This window comes from Aplysia californica, unplaced genomic scaffold, assembly GCF_000002075.1.
Source record: "Aplysia californica isolate F4 #8 unplaced genomic scaffold, AplCal3.0 scaffold00013, whole genome shotgun sequence".
Lineage (NCBI taxonomy): Eukaryota > Metazoa > Mollusca > Gastropoda > Aplysiida > Aplysiidae > Aplysia > Aplysia californica.
In genome coordinates this window covers 2,776,984-2,799,370 of record NW_004797283.1, presented here as the reverse complement: position 1 = coordinate 2,799,370, position 22,387 = coordinate 2,776,984, and the positions used below count along the sequence as shown (strand labels likewise).

General features: G+C 38.6%; 2 protein-coding genes across 6 annotated transcripts in view; one reads left to right on the top strand and one right to left on the bottom strand.

Moving 5' to 3' along the window:
* Positions 1-714: 714 nt before the first annotated feature.
* Positions 715-8,437, top strand: LOC101857161 (thioredoxin domain-containing protein 15). The gene is made up of 5 exons (XM_005090185.3): positions 715-867; positions 1,802-2,646; positions 3,465-3,661; positions 4,390-4,517; positions 8,212-8,437. Coding segments are annotated over exons 1-5 (1,383 nt in total). The 5' UTR covers positions 715-866; the 3' UTR covers positions 8,424-8,437.
* A 2,923-nt stretch (positions 8,438-11,360) lies between these two features.
* The window catches only part of LOC101856483 (radical S-adenosyl methionine domain-containing protein 1, mitochondrial), a 22,461-nt gene continuing 11,434 nt past the window's right edge, over positions 11,361-22,387 (bottom strand). For 4 of the 5 annotated variants that reach the window (XM_035970777.1, XM_035970770.1, XM_005090183.3 and 1 more), the window contains exons 4-15: positions 21,417-21,523; positions 20,401-20,533; positions 20,089-20,196; positions 19,511-19,616; positions 18,146-18,238; positions 17,170-17,220; positions 15,993-16,046; positions 15,474-15,537; positions 14,678-14,819; positions 13,796-13,850; positions 12,331-12,434; positions 11,361-11,803 (exon numbers count right to left, since the gene is read on the bottom strand). In XM_035970777.1, coding sequence (XP_035826670.1) covers positions 11,683-11,803; positions 12,331-12,434; positions 13,796-13,850; positions 14,678-14,819; positions 15,474-15,537; positions 15,993-16,046; positions 17,170-17,220; positions 18,146-18,238; positions 19,511-19,616; positions 20,089-20,196; positions 20,401-20,533; positions 21,417-21,523 — 1,138 coding nt within the window. In that variant the 3' untranslated portion in view covers positions 11,361-11,682. The remainder of the gene's footprint in view (positions 11,804-12,330; positions 12,435-13,795; positions 13,851-14,677; positions 14,820-15,473; positions 15,538-15,992; positions 16,047-17,169; positions 17,221-18,145; positions 18,239-19,510; positions 19,617-20,088; positions 20,197-20,400; positions 20,534-21,416; positions 21,524-22,387) is intronic. The other variant, XM_035970783.1, reaches the window with a different exon arrangement.

Genomic DNA, 22,387 nt, shown 5'->3' with positions numbered 1-22,387 from the left:
GAGTGCAGTGTTCATGCGCCATACCAGGGGTTTGCAAAGATTTAAGTACAATGTATTGTAGACGTAGGCCTAGTATGTATTGAGCATTTTTCTATTTCTGTCAGTTCATAAGTACAAGATACGACTGAAGTGACCCATTAATGTCTAGCTTGGTTCTCCATTTAGTTTGTCGGCAGAAAAAAACTTATTATTATAGGTCTCATACGGGTAGGCCTTAGGCTTATTTGTCTTGGTCCAAGTCTTAAAAAAAAAAAGAGAAAAAAAGCCAGACCACAAATGCAGGTACGTGAAATTATTATGTTACACATACGGAGGTTATATTCTAAGGTTTTTGATTACTCATAATTTTTGTTTGCTCTTTCTCTCTCACCCCCCCCCCCCCTCTTTCTCTGTTTCTCTCTCTCTCTCTCTCTCTCTCTCTCTCTCTCTCTCTCTCTCTCTCTCTCTCTCTCTCTCTCTCTCTCTCTCTCTCTCTCTCTCTCGTTTCCGTCTCTGTCTCTGCCATTAAGCCATGAGTCTGCTGTTGTCGCAATTGTTGTATTTTTGTGCGTTGCGTTGCTATTGTTTCTATAGTAGATCTAGTCTAGATCTAGAAGTAGTATTCAGTTGTGATTGAATCTTGATTCTTTCTGGCACTTTTCAGGTAAGAACAGTTTGTTTCGCTAAAATTGAGAGACATACTAATTTCATATATGAATCCAAGGGAGGTCATTCTTATATTTATAATTAGACCTAGGCCTACCTATCTCCTCCAGTGTTATTTTTTGAGGGACAAGAAATTCGCGAATGATGTGATGATAACGATGTTCTCATACACAAGCTGAAATCCAACGAGTTCTGAAATCAAAAGGGATTTCTTGATCAAAAGTGAGTGTTGAACTGTTTTTTAAGTAAAAAATTAGATCGGTGATCTTATTGTTTCATTCGTTTAAGTCCACGATCCATTTGTTTACATCCAGGGAAGAAAATCCAGAAGTCTTGATGAACAAATACTCTGGAAGCGACCTTGTTGAATCCGAGCTTGCTGATTTAAGTGCTCGTTAAATCCGGGTTATTTTTATATTTATTATTGATTTTAAAGAAGAACAAAAACGGGGAATCCATCTCCTCTCGTTGAATCCGAGTTCCACTGTACCCAAAAAGAGGCAAAACAAACAAACCAACAAAGCAACAACAACAACAGAAAAATCCCTTCTTACACCCCTCCACCCCCCTCCTTTAAAAAAACCCCTGTTGAATTCCCCCTATGGCAGTCCTAAGCATAAAATCAGCCCCGGTTTGGACCTAAGAAGAGAATGATTTGCTTTCTTCATTTTGATAAGTCCTGGCTAAGACGGCCACTTATCCTTATGTTATCCGGCCACTTGTGTTATCCGGCCACTTTTCACCTTGACAATGGATGACCAGTTTACACAGGATTGACTGTACCTTTTAAGTTATAACTGCAATGATGGATGAGGAAGTTTAAAAAAACTTTTTTTCATACCTCTCTCTCAACTATAACATACTGAAGCATCTACTTGTGTCTAAGACTAAGAGCTTTAACGTTTGCATCCTTCTATCGTTAGTGGATTGGGTTTTATCAACAATTAGGTTGCCAGTTTGATGCCTTAACATGAAAACAAACGTTTTCTCTCCTCCCAACTGGTGAAATGTGAGAGTGTGCTCGTTGTATAGGTAGATGCTCAAATCATCATGGAATTGATAGACTGTTGTAGAGATCACCTTGAATTTTTATTTAAAAGTTTGCTAATTTCAATTGTAGTGAATTTACGCTAATTTTCATTTCTTTTTCTTTCAGTGAAGTTCCTGTCCATCCTCCAGCTGATCTGTGCCTGTGTGCTTGTCGGAGACTTTGGTTTGCATGGTGTGACCTCAGAAGATGCTGGATTAGACCCAGAGCTTCACAGTGAAGGAGTAGTTCAGAATGAACGTGATGGAGACATTGTGCACGATGCCATGGACAAGAATGTGCACAAGTCTGAGCTGAAAGAACCAGACTTCAGTGATGAAGATAGTCACAGAGATGATGTGACTCTTGATGTGAAGGAAAATGGTGTAAATGAACGTTCTGGGAGCAGTGAGGAAACGGTCAGTGAAACAGATGCCCAACCCCATGCCGCCAGGGATCAGGCACAGAGTGGTTCGCCTGATCATTGTGAATCTAAAAGTGACGAGAGTAATGGCGGAGGTGAGGAGGAAGAATGCAAGGGGAGAGATGGCTCTGATGATGGTCAAGCTGATACTACGAATGAAAGCGGTTCGGAGCCGGGTGACACAGTCGTTCAGATGAGTGTTGTGTCACCGTCGCTGCAGATGGTTGTTCCCGAGTCTGGGGAGAGCGGCTCAGTGAGCGGTGAAGACCAACAAGAATCGACCGATGGAGAAGAGGAGCAGCCTCGGTCAAAGCAGCGCTTCTTTCCCCTCCTGTACACGTTCCGGACACTCTTCACCTCCTTCTTAGCTGAGTTCACGGACGACAGCCAAGAGGCGGCGAGTAACTCGTCCGAGCCCTCGGGGGCAAACTCCACAGCTACGGAGTTGTTGGACAAGGACAATAACTCAACAGGGAATGGAACAGATACGGGGAAAAAGACAAGATTTCAGTGTGCTCCAAAGAATATCTCAGAAAATACCACAGGAGAGGTAAGGTGTTTATTAACCAGTAGGTTGTGTATGAGATAATAAGTATTGGTAAAGCAGATAAGACATAATGCAGCAACAAGAAAGATGTTGGTCTAGTTCTTTATGTTTCAAGTCCCAAAAGTACAGTTACCTCTATGTTACTAAATGGTTGTGCAGTTTTAATGATATTAGAATTTTAGTCAGTTGACTTACAAAAGCATGTCAATACTTGTTTTGAGTTGTTGAAATATTATTACTTAAAGTCATCATTAAAATTTCTTTAAAAATGGACCAACTAAATTTCTGTAATGACAAATTGACAGTTGTGTACAATTCATTTGTTTGTACACGCCTGTTTGTCTAAAGCTGCAGTGGAGTCTGCTTGAACTGAAATCTGCAGGGCCGTCTGATTTTCTTCTGTTTGACTGGATTTTTGGTTTAGAGAGGTTGCTCAATTGGAAGAAAAAAAATCAGGGGTTTTATTTTCTTTCAGTTTACGGATGTTTTCGAATTAACTGTGTACAGTTTAACCTTATCCATACGTCATGTTTTACTGTTGTATCCATGCGATGTGGGGAACTCTGTGCCACCACTTTCAAAAGAGAAAATTTACTCCTTAATCCCATCCGTAGCTTTGCATAGCAGTATGTCAAAATGATTTTTTGAAAAATACTGAAAGTTTCAAAGAGATCTTTGCACTAGAAGTATTCTAAAATGTGAAGCATACAACCGCGGGGGTACAAAATGACCCTAGGGCATACAGATAGGGTTAAGCGGATTCCACTATATCTACAAAAGAATTATAATAAAAAAAAAAAAAAAATGAATACCTTCTCTAGGTAAAAGTTGTGAACAGTACAGAGCTCCTCGAGATTCTGAACTTTAGCAAGAACCAGAAAGTGTCGACGTGTGTGTTGGTGATGTTCTACGCCCCCTGGTGTCACTTTTGTGCTCGCACAGCCCCACACTACAACGCTCTTGCCCGGGCCTACCCTCAGCTGGATGTGCTGGCAGTGGACACTTCTCATTTTAGCTAGTAAGCAAAAACATTTTTAAAATTAAAATAATGAGATAAAATAATTATATATAACAATATATATATTAAGAAAAATATTTTTTGTTTTGTTTGGAGGGGGTTGGGGGAGGGGAAAGGGGGGGGGGGGGGGATTTCGTTGGTGCTCTCCAGTGTTCATTGCTCTGAGGCAGGGAATTCTGATTTTCTGATTAACTTGTAAAAACCATGGTACCGGTACCAGTAAGAGATACGGGGAAGGGTATCAGTTGCACAGCAGTGAACATGCGCTATTTGTCACAAAAAGCACTTTGTTTATTTCTCAAAATGGAAAATTATTAGGCTTTCCTTTCTTATTTTTTGTTTATTTGTCAGAATAAAAAGTTATTAGGCTTTCCTTTCTAATTTTTGTGGGCTGAATCTAAAACTTACTTTCAGATACTCTGAGATTTTTTTTCCCTAGTTCTTTTGTGTTGTTGAATGTTTTTTATTTACTACATTCTTTATAAAGTTTTTAAATTAATAAGATGAATATTTGGAATAATTTTCTTTAGTCAGAACGCAAGGTTTCATGTTACTGTTGTATGTTGTACTGTATTGTAAAGCGCTCAGAGCCTGTGTACTTTATTCAGGGTTGAGCGCTATATAAATGTCATTTATTATTATTATTATCATTATTATTATAATGTTGTTATTTTTAACTAAAAAAAAAAATTCTGTCCTAACCTGCACATATGACCTTTGACCCCTAGTCTGAATGCAAGATTCGGGACGGTAGCTGTTCCAAACGTGATGCTGTTCCACTCCCGTTCGGCAGTGCGCTTCAACCACTCCAGCAGAGTCCTTGACAACTTTATAGATTTTGTCACCAACAACACAGGCAAGTCTCAACCTTTTACAGATATAAAATATGTTGTTAACTAATAACCGCTTGTCTGTGCATGTGGGGGGGGGGGGAGGGGTGAGAGGATGCAAGCATCCACGGGTGGCGAAACCAAAGATAGTACAGCCTACGGTAAGATGCTGCAGCTCCCTCTTTCCCTCTGTAAAAAAAAACGTAGCACGCGTAAAATATGCCACGCCCCCAGCAAGCGTGTGACTGATCCCCGATGGCTTGGCCCTGGGCTTGTTGGATAGAGTAGAATACGAGAGTGTCCTAGTTAATTCTACTCTAGGGCCCATTCTAATCTAGATCTAAATAATTATATAGATCTATCTACCAAACTAAAGTATTGATCAACGTATTTCAATAATTTATCTAGATCTAAATTATTTGAAAAGGAAAACAGATTAAAAAATAGTCTCACTTCGGTAACGAGTGATAAGATCAGAGGATAAATCTAGTGTACCGGGTGCATAGGGCTCATGATTTACTAAATCTAGATCTAGATATAGATCTAGGCCTCGACATTGACAATCACGAAATCTAGGTCCAGAATATATCCAATGCAATATTATTGATCGTATTGATGACAGGATCTTCAGGAGTATTCATTATTAGAAATAAAAAAATAGTGTCAATTAGTATTAGATATACCAGGGAACGCTGCAATAGCAGAATGGAGAGAGCGAGAGAGAGAGAGAGAGAGAGAGAGAGAGAGAGAGAGAGAGAATACAACAAAGAAGTATTATATTATGTCTTATTAACTCGCTCTCTCTTTTCTAAGGGCTCACGCTCTCCTAGCCTTGACAACGGGGTTAAAGTTTACGACACACTTTCCCCAGTGACACTGTCCCCTATGCACTCATTGGACCTTTGTTAGGTGTTTTCAATTTTCCTCGACTCCACAGCTGATACCAGCTCATCATAGATGGAATAATAATATGCTTGAGGTGCTGTGTGTGCTCCTGAGATTTAAGTGTTATAAATCACGTCGAACCACTTTTAAGGCAACTTTTTCATTAGATGAAAATTAGTTAGAAAAAATTTGGAGGGGAAACGGTTTCATCCCCGCCATCCAGGAGAATCTAAATCTAGAGCTAACTTAGAATAAAGAGATGGAAGACAAAGTTGATACTCCTCGTTTAAATTGTTCCTAAAATACCGTGGCTCACCGTGAGTATAGCAAAATCATCACTGTTGAGCTCATGGCGCTTGATTTTTGGTAGTAAAGAAGTGGAAGCAACCTAAGCCCCACCCAAATCTTGGTCCACCCACCCCCACTGGATGTTTGTGGAGGTGGTTTTTGTAATGTACATGAAGATGAGTTGATGATGATGATGTGATGGTGGCCGTAATGATGATAAAATGAACAGAAGTGGTCAGAACATATAGTGTGTGTGTGTGTGTGCGAGTGTGCGTGCATGTGTGCGTGCGTGCGTACAAGTGCGTATGAGTATGTGTGGTGAGAGAGAATTGAATTGAATTAGGCTTTATTGACTTTCGAGGTCAATGGCCCATACGTCATAAAAAGTTACAAATTAATATGCAAAATACTGATCTCTCTGTGTTGTGCTAAAGAACAAATTACATAATAACCTACAACACAGAAAACATATAGATCTATATAACATTTGCATTTAGAATCTAGTTCTACACCTAATGGAATGGACCCACACACAACAAAGTACAGAGTACAAAGCATTGGTCATAGTCAAGGATGCATGATGCAGAGACTAAACAAAGCTTACAAGCTGGACTCTGATCTCTCTAGTTTAGCTCGAATCTAGACTCTAGATTAAAAAATCAATTTCACATTGTCTTTCCATTTTTCGTTCTTTGGGAATCTGAGGAAAGACAATTATTTAGTTTTTCCTCTGGAATTAGAACGTCCGATCGCTGAACAAAACTGGCCAGCTATGCCGACAGCATGAGCGTTGCGAGTCTCTCGCCGTGTTTGTTTACATACTGTCGCACGCTTGCCGCTAGTAGTCGACGTGCCCCACAAAATTGGGCCACTGCAACATCTTACCGTAGGCTGTACTATCTTTGGCGAAACTACCTTACGAAAAACTTGCCCCTCTCTCTGTAGCTGATTACGTTGCGTTCCTGAATTTGGTAAAACTATCGCTTTTTGTCATTTTCCTTTTTATTCTCATAATGTACAAAATAATATGCGTTGTACACACAGACTAATGATCACTAAAATCCCTTGAAAAGTGAACGTCATAGAACTAGAATTGAAAGTAAAATGGCTTCCGTAATCTATGTTCACAGTTTAAATTTGCTGGAAGTAATTGCAGTACTTTTTTGAATTTTTATTGTAAATCTGGTTCCAGAATCAAAGGCTTAATGTTTTATTTGTAAAGTTTTTCATCGGATACAGGCAGAATACTACTGTATGTTTGTCATATATATAATAATGGAATTCTATCAGAAAGACAAATGCATTTTGACCCTTGGTCTGTCCAGGTAATCAAAACCTGGGAGAAAAGTGTCAGAGCTCACATGTATTCAATTTGCCAAGGAGACATGCCCACCTGTTACAGGATCAGTTTCCCTCAGCCAGGAGTTAATAGCGAAAGCTTCCACAAGCTCAGTGTTATTAACTTTGCTGATTTCCTTTGGAGCTCTGACTTTGAATTAATAAGCTGGGTCTACATTTTCTTTAGTTTTAGTGAGAAGAATTTTATCATATTTTATGGCACCTTGCAACACAAGTCATATAGGCCCAAGTGTCGAAGATTAGAGGTGTTGGTAGAGAGTAACATGCAAAGAAAAGGAGATATTAGGACCATAGACATTTGATAAGAAAAGAGGAGCAAACCACACCGGAGCACGCACCAACTACCTGTACTTTTTCGAGAGCACCCTAGAAATGAAGTAGGCTTACAGTATGCTCATTCGTGAGTGATTGAGTTATGGGCAAAGGTTGGGGTTTTGTTGCTAAACTGACTGCAGTGTGATCACTGTTAGCGATACCTTAGTTCCTCTCTGTAGTGTACTTTAACTTTAAGTGTTAATCTCTTAAAAGTGACACAAAATTTACTTTGGTAAAATGGTACAAGGTGTCAATAACCCTTTTTAAATTAAAAAAACAAACAAACAAAAAAAACAACTATTAATGTTTGCATAAAAATTTAAGACTGCACTGATATGTTATCATGTGCTTTTGTAGCAGAAAATAGGTTTCCACAGCTGAAAATGAAATCTGCGGGACTGCTGGATTTTTTTCCAGTTCAGTCGTGTTTTCAGATTAGAGAGGTTCTCAAGTAGAAAAAAAAAGGGAGGACTTATTTTCTTTCAATTTATTGATTTTTTCGGATTAAATTAAACCTGTTTTAGTTTAAGTGGACCTATTTAAAAGGTTTAAATTTAAAGCCCTGGACGTAAGTTTTTCAGGGAGATCTTGAGTTGATCAGTTTCATCTGCTCACAGATGGATGTTTTGATGAACTTTTTTACGTCTTTTTCTATTTTATTGCACTGCAGCAACAACACACACCCCCCTCCCCCCCCCCAATTCCTAAGTAATGAAACATATAGCTTCAAATTAATTCATTGGTAATTTCTATCCATCGAAAAAATAGAAAAAGAAGCTTTAACTTGACTGTCTATCCATCTCAAAAATTTTTTTTAAAAAATCTTCCAACTCGACTTTTCAACATAAACTTTTTCCTTGTCTGTTCTGTCAGGAATGGAGCCCAACGTGTCTGTGACGGTGGAGCCGTTTGACTACTTCGGCCCCCTGCCCAGTACAGCGGTGCGGGGGCGGGACTGGCTGCTGTGGCTGGCCTGGGCCTTCGTGTTGTCGTGCTCGGGCTACGGGTTTGTGTGCAGTCACTACGGACAGGGGCTTATCACACGACTACGGGTGTTGTGGCAGGAGCATCAGCATATAGAGTAGAGGAGGAGGAGGTGGTGGGGTATAGAGAGGGAGGGGGGGGGGAGGAAGGAGTGAGAGAGAGATGGGGAAGGAGATAAGGAAGAAGGGAGGGAAGTGAGGTGGTGGATGATAAATAGGGAGATAGATAGAGATAAAAGATAGGGGTGCTGTAAGGAACGGATAGTGATATTAGGGTAGGGTGTAGTAAAAAGAATAAAGCGGGGTTATGCGTGGCGTGAGTTGCTACAAAAGCAAAACAGAAAAAAATTATAGAGCGGCGTCGGAATGATGTAAAAAAATTCGCAAAGCTGAAAAAAAAATTGTGATCTTGAAGGCCTAATTTTTTTAAGGCTATGCACACTGTGACATGAACATTTGGATTGACGCAGCGGGTACATTGAGTACATGTGTGTGTGTGCGTTGAGAGAGAGAGAGAGAGAGAGAGAGAGAGAGAGAGAGAGAGAGAGAGAGAATTTAATTTAATTTAAAATAAAATATTAATTGAGAGAGTGACTGAGCAAAGGAGGGAGGAAGGAAGAACCAATGCATATGCAGAAGACTGACTGGGACCTGAGCTCAGACAGAAAGGAAGCATTTTATTGAGCTTACAAGAAGTACATGTTTGTGAAAAGAAGGAGAGAAAGAGAAATAAAAGAAATTGCTATATATATATATATGTGTGGAGAGAAACAGAAGAGAGAAGAGACTACCAATTGTGATAAACAATGAAAGAATGCAGAAACATTTTGACACAATTGTAAGAATAGGTCTGGTTTCATACTGGGCTGTTTAGCCTATATTTTGTCATGCGTAAAATGTTTGCATTTAAAAATATTTTCATGACGTGTTTTTGGGAGGCAGAAAAAGTTTTGCTTGTCTGACTGGTGAGTGGCGAGAGCCTGTCACACACAACTAGATGCAGGCTTGCCAACTGTCCTGAATTTCCCAGGATTGTCCAGGATTCGGCAGTTGGGGAAACCAGTCTCACTTTATTTGATTTTGTTTGTTGTTTTGTAATCTTAAGTTATATTATAACATTAACACTTTGCCATCACAAGGCTCATATAGTGAAAACCCTTGCTATCAAAGGCATTTTGGAGAAAATCCAAAGAAAGTGGGTGGTACACATCGCCAATCGGCGAGATGTGACGGCAAAGGGTTAAGTGTCCCTAGTTGGCTTTTGAAAAAGTTGGCAAGCCTGTGCTGCCATAAGCTGATAAAACCAATTTTTTCATTTTAGTACCAACATTTTTTATATTTGCTAAATCGGAAGCCTGATCAGTTACCCTATTTGTGTGGAAAAAAATCATTGTGAAACTGTGACTAGTTTTTGAATAAATTAGAATTCAAATGTCAAAATCACTCTATTTTTAAATGGTTATGCCGACAAAAAACCCCCTCTTTTTCTCGAAACTGCTGTGAAGCAAAAAAAGGCGTTTTGTCAGCTGACGGCAGTGTAGCTGTTTGTTCGTGAGAATGTGGTGAAATGGCTTGTTGTACGTGTTCATTCCTCAGAGCTGGCAAATTTGATTTTGATCTCAAGAATTAATTTGTTAGTGTTAGTGTTAGTAGCTCTAATAAGCTCTCCCTTTAATAATTCCCTCAATGGGAATGGTCCTGGTCCCAGTGTAAGATTTTTTGGTGTAGGTCCACTTGACAGTCTACGGTGACTATATGTGTGTGCGCCTAGAGAAAGGTACCAAAAGTCGCCCAATACTCAGAGTTATGTAGTCCCTTGAGGAAATTCTCTTTTCTTCTTGTTCGCTATCTTACAATGTTTCCACCTTGGAATGAGGTAAACAAAGTTCTTGCACTGGTGAACCAGCCGTATAGTATATTAGAGCGAAATAGAGTCCGCTACGGGTTCTGTGGGTTAATACAGCTCTTATATTATGACAGTTGTTATAAATGAAATACAAGAAGAAAATGTCTCGTATTGTGTATTGTAGACTAGAGGACTGTCAAATGAAATAGTTGTCAGACTGGTCTGGTGGTGGACTGTTGAGTAGAACAGAAACATTGCGGTGGACTGTTAAAGGCACTGGCACGCATTTTTCCTCCCCCCAACATAATTCAATTTTCCACGTTTTGTGAAGCAATGCATTGTTGTCTTTGAATCCTAAAAAATAAAGATCTGAAAAAAACTGTCAAGTTCCATGAATTTGTGTGAGAAATGGAGTCTGAGAGTTTTTCTGCCTCTTGAAAAACAAACTTTTCAGGAGTCAACGGTTTCACCATCAATGTTGTTGGTACAAGTGTCCAGATGCATATATTCCTTTCAGATGCTTTTCACTTTTGTCAGCTTTTATGTTCCTTCTGGATTTTTGTAAAATAAATTCCTATTTGATGAACTGAAAGCTGTGTTGTTGCATGCTTTCTCAAAATTAGAAATTGCAATAGTATCCAAGCATTCCGTTTTTCCCCTTCTCTTCTGTTTACAATTTGATATTTGAGGGTCAGCTGTAATTGTGCATTTGTGTTTAGAAGAAAAGGCATACGGAGCTTGGGTCTTGTCACTTTTTCTTTTTTTTTTTTATAGTAGAGGGTTTTACGGCGCTCGCAACTGCATAAGGTCATATGAGCGCCAAGGGGTGGGTGTCAACAGAGAAGTCTTTACACAGGGAATCAGACTTAGACTGCTCACCTCTCTTGCTTCAATAGCACAAGGTCTGCATCGACTATCGAGGCACCCCAAAATAGCAGGTCACAAGGGAGTGACAAACATACAAAAGAAGTAGAGGAAAAATGACAATAGTAAGGATCAGGAAAGAAAAAGCAGCAGTTCCCTATTGTAGATCAGGCACCGTTATGAGCGTGACATGAGTCAGCCCATTTACAATTCTACTATGCTTGAACGAAAAATGTCCCCCCTTTGGGAATGGCCTAAAGACACTACAGTCAGTGGCCCCTCTCTAACCTGTTGAATTTGGTAAAGTTTGAAAACCAGAGGACAGCTGCTTGTGTGGGATTTAACCAATGCTCATTTATTTCAGGCAAAATATCCCATTCATAATATAATATGCAGATTCATATGAATTGGGAAGAAGTGGCAATTTGACATTTTAGCAGAGATTGATGCAGCAGAATGACAAGTTTGGTCGTTAAAAGTTAAAGAGTCAATATGAACACAGCCAGATAAAAACGGCGAATGTGCTGCTAACTGTCACGTTGGGTCCTGGGCTAGTGGTGAGGTATGTGAACTATGTGCTGCTAACTGTCACGTCGGGTCCTGGGCTAGTGGTGAGCTATGTGAACTATGTGCTGCTAACTCAAGTAACTGTCACGTTGGGTCCTGGGCGAACGGTGAGGTATGTGCTGTGTGGTGTGAGTCCAGGGCATTCAGCAAGTCTGGCAAAATACTGTCCAGTACATTCATCCCTGCACTCGTAGCTCGCAGGCCTCTGTAAATGGTAGAAAGAGGAAAGTCTGAACAATACAGGTGAAAGACATCACTTAAGCCTATATTAACTCACTGCCAACCCATGCCACATATTGTGCTGCGGTCAAAGTTCTGTTTTTACTACTGCCTACCTTTACCGTTCCCCCTGCGGTTTCATTTTCAGAAGTTATCTTAGAGTAAGTTATAGTGTTCTCACCACAGCTATATTCGCGTCAGTTGGGTCACAGTGGTTTTTAACATACATGGTTGGTACTCACTCAGGAGATGGCAGTGGAAATATGGTTGGTAGGCAGTGAGTTAAGAAGTGGGGGGGGGGGGGTTACTCTGTGAAATAAGATCCTTTTTGGACCCTATTTTGAATTTGAAACTGCACCATGGCTAAAATAGTCAAAAGTCGGGAAAAAGTGGAAAGCAAGATCTTGAGATAATGGAACAACAAGGGCAAAAAACTTTCAGGAACAAAGCAATACTCACTCCTATTTTGGTAAGTGTACAAAAGATACGTATAATTTATAAAAATGAACTTACATTTTGTCCAACTCTAATAAGCCATTTTGAAAATGCTGCTGAATTTCCATTGACTCTGCAAGTATTTCCATCATGTTAGTCTCAGGGCTAACTGACTGCCACATCTGGAGGAAAAAAGCAAACCATTGCAAAAAAAACCCCGTTTACTAACACGTATCAAATGTACAGAACAAACATTATGCATTTATAGTAAGAAAGGTGGGATAACCATTGGCAAATCATAACAGCAAATCCGAGACGGTATACGGATTTAGTTTGCAATTAGCATGAGAGGAAAATTTAGAAGTCAATTATTGAAATGTGATCAGGATTTCTTTCTTTTCTGCCTCACAAAGAGACAGTAAATTTTTTTTATGCCTGATTTTCAATCTGTTGCCATCTGCCTTGGGTACAGAATAGCAATAATGTCGACAACTGTCACCATTTGCCCTTGTGTTTGTTTTCATGGGTACGATGTTCTTCTCAACATAAAAATAAAAAGATCGCTTTGAAGGTGAAGCGCATGGCCCGGTATGAACAGTAAAGAAAAGGAAACTCTGGCATAAAGAAGGCAGAGACGATACATCACTGTAATCGTCTCACAGTACATCTGAGCTCAGACATTTGTGGGTCCCATTCTACCAGTAAAGGTTTATTTTTAACCCCCCTACCCTCAAACCTCTATGTAGGTTTTTAGTTTTAGTAGAGGTTTTACGACGCTCCCAACTGCATAAGGTCATATGAGCTAAAGGTGTTACAAGAGAGTAACAAACATAAAAAAGAAGAAGGGGAGATAAGGACGATAGATGTTTGATCATTGATAGGAAAGAAGGAGCAGACCATACCAGAGCATCCGCTAACCACCCACCCATGTAGGTTTTGTTAAGTTTGTTTCAACCTCAGAACCACAAGAAGTGAAGGCATACAATAGAAGTTCATAATGCAATTAACAAGTACTGAAATAGACATTACAAGTGAGGGCTCAATTTGTAAGGTTCAGCTTGTTGAAAGTATTGTTACTGTTACCCTTGGAAAAAGATTTAAGGTTGAGCTTGTTGAAAGTATTGTTACTGTTACCCTTGGAAAAAGATTTAAGGTTGAGCTTGTTGAAAGTATTGTTACTGTTACCCCTGGAAAGAGATTTAAAGTAGAGCTTGTTGAATTTACCCTTGGAAAAAGATTTAAGGTTGAGCTTGTTGAAAGTATTGTTACTGTTACCCTTGGAAAAAGATTTAAGGTTGAGCTTGTTGAAAGTATTGTTACTGTTACCCCTGGAAAGAGATTTAAAGTAGAGCTTGTTGAAAGTATTGTTACTGTTACCCTTGGAAAGAGATTTAAGGTTGAGCTTGTTGAGAGTATTGTTACTGTTACCCTTGGAAAAAGAAACCAAAAGACAAAGTGGACAACAGCTCTACAATTTCATTGTTCATTGTTTCAGGAAGCAACATCCCTGCTCTCAACAACTACATCACTCAAATATCATTACCTGGTTGGAGATGCCCCATTTTGTCCGCAGGCCAACAATCAAAAGTTCCTCCAGTCTGAAGATAAAAAAAATAAATTATCAAAGAGGTGAAATAACTGTTGTCATCCTGCCCTTATGAGTATGAGTGTTCATGGAGACAAAAATGCAATCACTGGAACATACAAGACAAAAGACTGCAAGTTCGTACAATTTTTTAAAAATTTTATATATTTTTTTTTATAGTAGAGGGTTTTACGGCACTCGCAACTGCATAAGGTCATGACTCATATGAGTGCCAAGGGGTGGGTGTCAACAGAGAAATCTTTACAGGGAATCAGACTTAGACTGCTCACCTCTCTATCTTCAACAGCACAAGGTCTGCTTCGACTATAAAGGCACCCTAAAATAGCAGGTCACAAGAGAGTGACAAACATACAAAAGAAGTAGAGGAAAATGACAATAGTAAGGATCAGGAAAAAAAAAGCAGCAGTTCCCTGTTGTAGATCAGGCACAGTTATGAGCGTGACATGAATCAGCCCATTTACAATTCTACTATGCTTGAACGAGAAATGTCCCCCCTTTGGGAATGGCCTAAAGACACTACAGTCCGTGGCACCGCCCCGGGGGGTGTACAATTTTAGAGCTATTGAAAATCTAAGGATAAGAAGACACAACTAAGCACAACAAAGTAATTTTCATCATTCTTAAACAGTTAAGTAATGAAGTATGGAAAAATGCTACTGGTACCTAAACAAAAGCTATTCCAATTTTTAAAAAAATATCATGACAGTTGACAGCCTTTGTAGCTGGGATGACTAAGATAACATACACCTACAACAAAAAGATCAATTTTCAAAATCAATAAAGTAGCCAAGCTAAAGAAGAAGCTCAAAGGTTACTCACTGTTGTATGACAGACAGAGGTGTAGCTTTTCTGGTGGCGTGCCCAAATTTTTCCACCTCCCACATCCAGTCAGGTGGCTCCAACGTCTGGACTCGAGCCTCATGCAGCTGTCGGTCGCCTGGCCTGAATCTGCCATGGGCTCCTGGCGATGTTGAGTACACGAGAATTTAAAACCATAGATTATTGTTTGAAACAATCGGTTGCATTATTTTTTCTATATGGTGAACTGAACTTGTACGGTTTTAAGCCCCCGTTGACTCAAATTAGACAAACGGGCCAACTCGGTCTGAGTAGGATAAAACATCTCAGCAGACAGATAGAGCCACTTGATAAAAACGTTCCCATTCGGGAATGTAGCTAGCTCATGCCTACTGCATACACTGGCAAAGATCCTAACAATTACAACACCAATACAAGTGACATGAAGGTAAATTGTAAATGAATAAACTTTCCGCAAAGTACCAACACCGTTAGCATCACTAATCATTGTTATTATAATTATGATAATTTTGTCATAGAATTAAAAAAAAGAATTTTATAGGCCCTGTTGTAATGGATGTTGCTATTGATTCGGAAGCTACTAAGCTTTCACTTTCACCCTTCTATCTAAAGTCATGGTGAAGAGAATACTTCTGCTTCGGAACTTTGCAGCCTCAGGAGAAACAAATCCAAAAAAGTTTGTTTGGTTTTGTAAAAACATATATATATATATATATATATATATATATATATATATATATATATATATAGGTAAAAAGCTAGTTAAATAACAGAAAGCAGAGCACAGCTAAACCACCTGGTCCAATGCCAATGTACGGCCGACCGGTCCAGTAAGACAAATTGTGTTGACCATAGCAGCCCTGGGGAGACAAGACAAGGGGAACAATAAAGTCACAAAGAAGTACCGGTAGTCCTACATGCAGAGAACATTAGTATTAAAATTAATTCTTGAGTTAATTATTTTCAGATAAAAAAGTGGTTTTTTAAAAATCTTTGACCAATATAAGAGGGAAGGCGGAAAATTGATAAAATAATTGTCATGCCTTGCTTAAATATGAGTTTTCTTCATCGCTTCAACACCATTTGAGCCAAGTTCACTTAATTAAGATAACCATTCTTTTCGAAATTTCAGTTTGAGTTTGTTTGAGTAAAGAGAAGCACAACATCTACACGATAATGGTCATTTATGGCTTGGAAAAGGTAAGGCAGACAGACAGACAGACAGAAACAGCAGTTTTTAACCTGTTTTTAATAGCATTAATGAACAACAAACACACAGTATCGTTCCTTTATTTAGACATACAATTTATCTCACCTCTCTGGCAAAATTAGAGACTTCATATCTTTCAAATCCGTTGTCAGCCAAAATCTGTCAAAATAATAAAAACAGAGGCAGTCAAAATATGAAATACCGTAGCAATGTAAATATTTAATTAGATCTTAAAAATCTAAAAAAACAGTCTACAACCACTGTAAAAAGCAGCAAAAAATGTTCAGTCATGTCAACAATCACTTCAAGTTCCGCATGTCGTGATGAACGTTTCTTGAAATAAAGACAACTAGGGTGAATTTTCTATTACTGAGTACAAATAGATGATAATTGTAACAGCAGTGCTCGGGGCAGAAGCACTATCACCACCATTCCTTTTCATCTTATATTATAGTCTTTTCTTTCATGAAAATGTGCAGTGGAATAAACTGAAATAGTGCGGACTGCTGGATTGTCATCAGTTTAGCCCTGTTTTTGGTTTAGAGAGATTGTCCAACTTGTGGCGAAAAAAAATCTATTTGTGAGGCAGCGTGGTGGAATCAGGCTCTCGTCAAAATAATCAAAATGAAGAAACTTGCTTTTTTCCGCAGGTTTGTGAATTTTTATCAAATTTTTGTTTTTGGCTCAACACCTTTCATGCCTATTAAAGAACTAATTTCTGTGTGGATTTTTCTGAAAAACATTGATTCAATTTTCAGTTACCACGGACTCTTAAGCTAAGGAAATAACTATCTTTTGACGGCATTTTCTCACTTATTTTCCCTCTGAAAACAGATGACCCCCACCTCCTTCTTTCGCAAATATCTCGACTTGTATTCAAGATAAATGGATATTTTTAAAATCCAAATAAAGACAAGTGAACAAGCTTTAAGATGATACCAATAACTCTACATGCCCAAAAATTTACGAGAGCCTGATTCCACCACGCTGCCTCACATTTTCTTTCAGTTTAACGCTGTTTTCAGATCAAGTGTGTTCCGTTTAAGCGAACTTCACTGTAGCTCCCAGGTGGGAGTTCCTTCATTTAGCATCTTGTCGGCAAGCAAATACACGCAGTAAAAACTCTGTACTGTAACAGAAAAATTACACTTTAAACCTATGACAAATTGTGTCTATGTCAGTTGGTTGTAAACGACCAAGACAAATTTCTCCCCGAGAGATGAGTAAAGACTGTCATTGCATTGTAATTTTCATTGTCTATAGAAAAACTGCCACTTCTCACTTGAACAGCTTGCAGGTACATCTCCTCCATGTGTTGGTCATTAGGAACACTCTGGGGGCAGACGAAAGAACAGCTATTTTTTTTTATTTTTTTTTAAAGTAAGAGTTTTACGGCACTTGCAACACAAAAAGGTCATATAAGTGCCGAAAATTCGAGATGTTATAAGAGAGTAACAAACATAAAAAAGAAGAAGGAGAGATCAGGACGACAGATATTTGATAGGAACAAAGGAGCACACCACACCAGAGCACCCGCCAACCACCCGCGGAACAGCTATGGTAGCGGGATAATAAAGCAAAGGGAGAATGCAAGATTGTCATATTCAATTCAACAGATATACAATCTTGAGAAAAGAGCATGAGAAATTTTGGACGCAGATTCATTTTAGCAGACGAGTGACAACTGACAAATAACCTAGTATTAAAACTAAAGCAGCCCTTTCAGCCACCCTGAGAAAAATAATTTTGAAAAGAAAGGAAAGAAGACATAGGGTACACAGTAAAAACAGGTTCTTAGGTGGAGAACACTACACTAATAAAACAATGCAGCAAAAAAACCCCACCCCCAAAAAAACAAAAACAAAAAACATGCCTATCCAACAAAAACATACATTCTATCAATACACTGCCTACTAAGAATTTTTAAACAAGAACTTATAACATTTTAATTGAAATATTGACCAAAATTAAGCCGTGCTGTAAAATGTGAATGCAACCAACTCATGTTTCGCGTGATCATGTGACCTTATGAGGTTGAGAGAGCCGTAAAACTCTTACTAAACTAACACACTGCCAATACACGTACTCAATAAATATTATTATACTTTACGCTTTCAAAGATGAACACACACTCGTAAGTCCTATCTCACGAGCAACCCATTTTGGGCAGCTAGGAGTGAAGAGTCTAGAACTAAAACATGACAAAGAAGTTTCTCAAATGCTGCCAAAAGTCCCCCCCCCCCCCCAGAGGAACTCACTGCTTGCCCTGACTGCACAAGTTTAAAGAGCTGCGTCCCTCGCTCCAGTGTCAGCTGGTACAGTGAGATGTGCTTGTCACACACACCGAGAATCTGTATGACACACAGTACATAATACAGATTATATTATATTATGTTATGTTACGCCATATAATGTCACATTACATTACAATCTACTGTATTATATCATGTTGTATTACATTACATTTAAAATCAAATAAAATTATATCATATCATATTATAACATATCCTACCCTACCATGATACCATACCAGATCATATATCATATCATATCATATCATAATTTTTCCTCTACTTATTTTGTATGTTTGTCACACTCTTGTGAGCGCTCTAAAACCTCTACTAAAAAACCCACCAAATATCATATCATATCATATCATATGCACATTATCTTATATCATATATTATCATAATAATATTATGTTAAATTATTATATTATATATATATATATATATATATATATATATATATATATATATATATATATATATTATACAGTGGAACCTGCTCTAGCACCTGTTCAAGACAACTACCCGTCGTCAAAGAGAAAAGTTGGCATCTCAGTATTCTTAAACAGGTGGTCCTTTTGAACAATGTCATCATAATGTAGAAAAATGTAAAGGGGGATGTGGGAAGTTTTGGTTGTACAGGGGATTGTCTTGGACAGGTGGATGTTAGAGTTACAGAGAGCAGGTTTGATTGTACAGTGCAGCTTCTCTATAACGACATCGACGGGACCAGGAAAAAAACGTCGTTACAGAGAGGCAACCAAGAGTATTATCAATATAAATACAAAATCGGGACCTGGGCACCATGTCGCTATACAGAGGACGTTGTTATATCGAAGGTCGTTGTAGAGAGACTGCACTGTACATCAACTGATAGACAGAAATACCAATAGATGGAGAGACAGACTGGTAGACAAACAGAAAGATGAATAGATATATATAGACAGGCAGAAAGAGAGATAAGCAGATAGGTAGACAGCTAAAGATAAAGAGAAAAAGAGAGAAAGAGACTGATGGACAGATGATAGAATTAGATGGACAGACAGTAAGAAATTTAAAAATATTGGTAGGTAGATAAGTAGACACTTGAAATAGAAATAGTAACAGTCAGCTGGGAGAGACAGACAGCCGGACGGACAGACAGACGGACGGACAGACAGACAGACAGAGGGAGAGACAGACAGACAGGCAGACAGACAGAAAGAAAGACAGACAGACAGACAAACGACAGAAGGATGGACAGACAGACAGACAGACAGACAGACAGACAGACAGACAGACAGACAAAGGGAGAGACAGACAAACAGACAGACAGAGGCAAACACTACCACTCACGTGGTTCAGTTCTCGTTGCCACATCTCCACATCTTGACCCGGCCAGCCAAATATTAAATCAACAGACACCTGGTTTGGGAACAGCTTTTTAGCAGCCTCCAAGCACCTTAGAAATTTAAGACATTTCACAGTTTAAATTTCTTTGAAGGATTTGATGTTTTGCTGATAATCACACGTAATAATAATGGTAATATTAAAAGTAAATGTCTTACGCCCTTCTTTATAACAATTTAGACCATATAGGAGGATGTAGACTGCTTCTCAGAAAAGAGCATCCTCTTATGAATTTCTTTTTTGGTGATATCATAACTCTTTACATTTACAGATAACCTCTAAATTAGAGCAGCAGCAGAACTACTCACTAATATTTTAGTAATAAGATTGTAAAGCGCAAAGAGCTAGGTGTTGAGTGGGAAATTGTACCATAAAAATGCCATCCATTTAATTGTAATCAAATTTCATAAAAATCACAACGGAACGTGGAAGAGTTTAGAAACATTTGTCGATTTGATTCACTATCACACGTAAGTTATCTAAAAGGAGCAAACTAAACCCGGAAAAGAAGTGTAGAGAAATACCTCAGACTATCCTGTGCTGAATGATCTCGGCCAAGGATGGCCAAACCTCTTCCGTCCAAGGTTTGAACCCCAATGGACACTCGGTTCACTCCAGCAAGGTGAAATTCTCTGAAATAAAAAAGTAACAGACAGCAAAGCCTTAGTACTTAGTGCTGGAGTTGACTTGCTGTACAACGACACAAATCTAAGTCAGAGAAATCGTTACAATCAATAACATGAGATTTTTGTAATCTAGCTTGCACTTAAAAGATAAAAATAGACCATGTTTTAGAACACATTTCATTAGATGTTGACATTAAAATTTGCTCTTACTTGAGTTTGTCAATCTCCAGGGCTGTAGGGTTGACCTCCATACTGACCTCTGCATCTTCGGCCATTGCCGTTGTTTGCCTCACTGCGGTCAACACCGACTCTATTGTTCTCGGTTCTGCGAGACTCGGTGTTCCTGGAATTACAATATACCACTTCATTGTCATAAACTAAATCAGCTTTCAAAACAAAAGATGCAACCATACAAGAAAAAATTTGTCATAGTTATGGTCTATATCACAACTATGGCAACCAGGCAATACTATACAGCAAAGACATATATCTCTCTCTATCTATATCGAGTAAAGTAAACACTGGCAACATAGTTTTTCAACAAAGGGAGTGGGTCTTAACAAAAATTAAATAACAAGGATAAAAAACAAACAGAGACATAATGTGTAAATAATTCCTGTCAAGTATTTATGATGACTGAAATGCGCACTGAGCATTTTTCAGAAAATGGAGATGCAGAGCATAAATGCTGTTCATTATTACTATACTAAGATCATTATTATTATTATTATTATTATTATTAATACATGTTATATTTGTAAAAATTCGTGACGTTGGCCGCCGAAAACTTCCCAACCACTTAACTTTCTAATTTGACAAAATTAATGGTGGTTCAGAATCATTTAAAGGGTGTACAGTTTTATTGATGAGCCTGAAGTCACTGTTGTTTAATTTTCAGTTTTTCATTAGTTTCGTTAAGATCTAATCTTGGGAAAGTCCGTCTTCTAAGACGCCATTGTAAACAAGTGAAATTTCCGTTCCCTAATCGTGTACACCTTTGAAATTCTGGAGTGTACACCCACGAAAGCGGAATAGAGAATCAATCTATATTTCTCTTTTAGACCTTCATATTTTTTGCATATCTCAAGATTTATTGCTCCATTCCAGTAGAGTGTAAAAATTGTAGGCCAATGACTTTCAGTTGATGTTCATGCACCGATCATTCCTTTCATCGAAAGGGTGCCCAGCTAGTTACTATCATAACTATGATAAAAAAACAAACTTACCTCCACCAAAGAAGACAGAGGACACAGAGCTGACTCCGGACAGGCCCAGTACAGTTTTCAGCTCTCGCACCAGACACCTTCGCATCCGCTCATGGTCCACGAACTTGCTGTGAAAAGAAGAGAGAAAAATACATATGTAGGCTTCTTTGTTATTAGTTAGTTTTAGTAAGAGTTGTACAGCACTTGCAACACAATTAGGTTATATAAATACCGAAGATTAGAGTGTTACAACAGAGTAACAAACACAAAAAAGGAGAAGAGATAAAGACCATACATGTTTAATAGGAAATAAGGAGCAGACCAAAACAGAGTGCCTGCCAACCACCCACACTTATACTCTTCTTTGTTTTTTGGGAGTAAAGAAAACCGCACCTATATGACAATGGTCACTAAAAATTATTTCTGGGGTAAAACACTTCCACTGGTGCCTTGTTTTAGCAAAAGTTTTACAGCAGAAGCAACAAAAATTGGTAATTTGTTTCGTTCTCGTAAGAGTTTTACAGTGCTTGCAACACAATAAGGTCATATTATAAGTGAAGAAGATTAGATGTGTTACAAGGGAGTATCAAACACAAAAAAGGAGGAGAAATAAGGACAATAGATGTTTGATAGGAAAGAAGGAACAAACCACACCAGAGCACCCTCCAACCACCCCAAAAATAGATCATATAAGTGCCAAAGATAAATAAGTATTATTAGAAAGTAACAAAGAAAATAAGGAGTGAAAGTAAGGACGACGAGATGTGTTATAGGAAAGAAGGAGCAAACAGAGTGAGAGAGACAGAGAGAGACAGGGGGCTCTCGTGGCCTAGAGGTTAAGGTGTTGGCCTCTCATTCAAAGGTCCCGGGTTCGAATTCGGGTAGCGACCGAAACATTTTCTTCTCTAAAATTGTCTCCTTTCACCTCCTTTCCTGCTCTCTAGCAATGTTCTGTTGTCTGCTTTCATTTCTACTTTCTGCCCCCACCCCCT

Coding starts and splice junctions, on each gene's coding strand:
- LOC101857161 (XM_005090185.3), top strand. Junction 2,647..3,464: donor CAGAAAATACCACAGGAGAG/GTAAGGTGTTTA, acceptor TACCTTCTCTAG/GTAAAAGTTGTGAACAGTAC. Junction 4,518..8,211: donor TTTTGTCACCAACAACACAG/GCAAGTCTCAAC, acceptor CTGTTCTGTCAG/GAATGGAGCCCAACGTGTCT.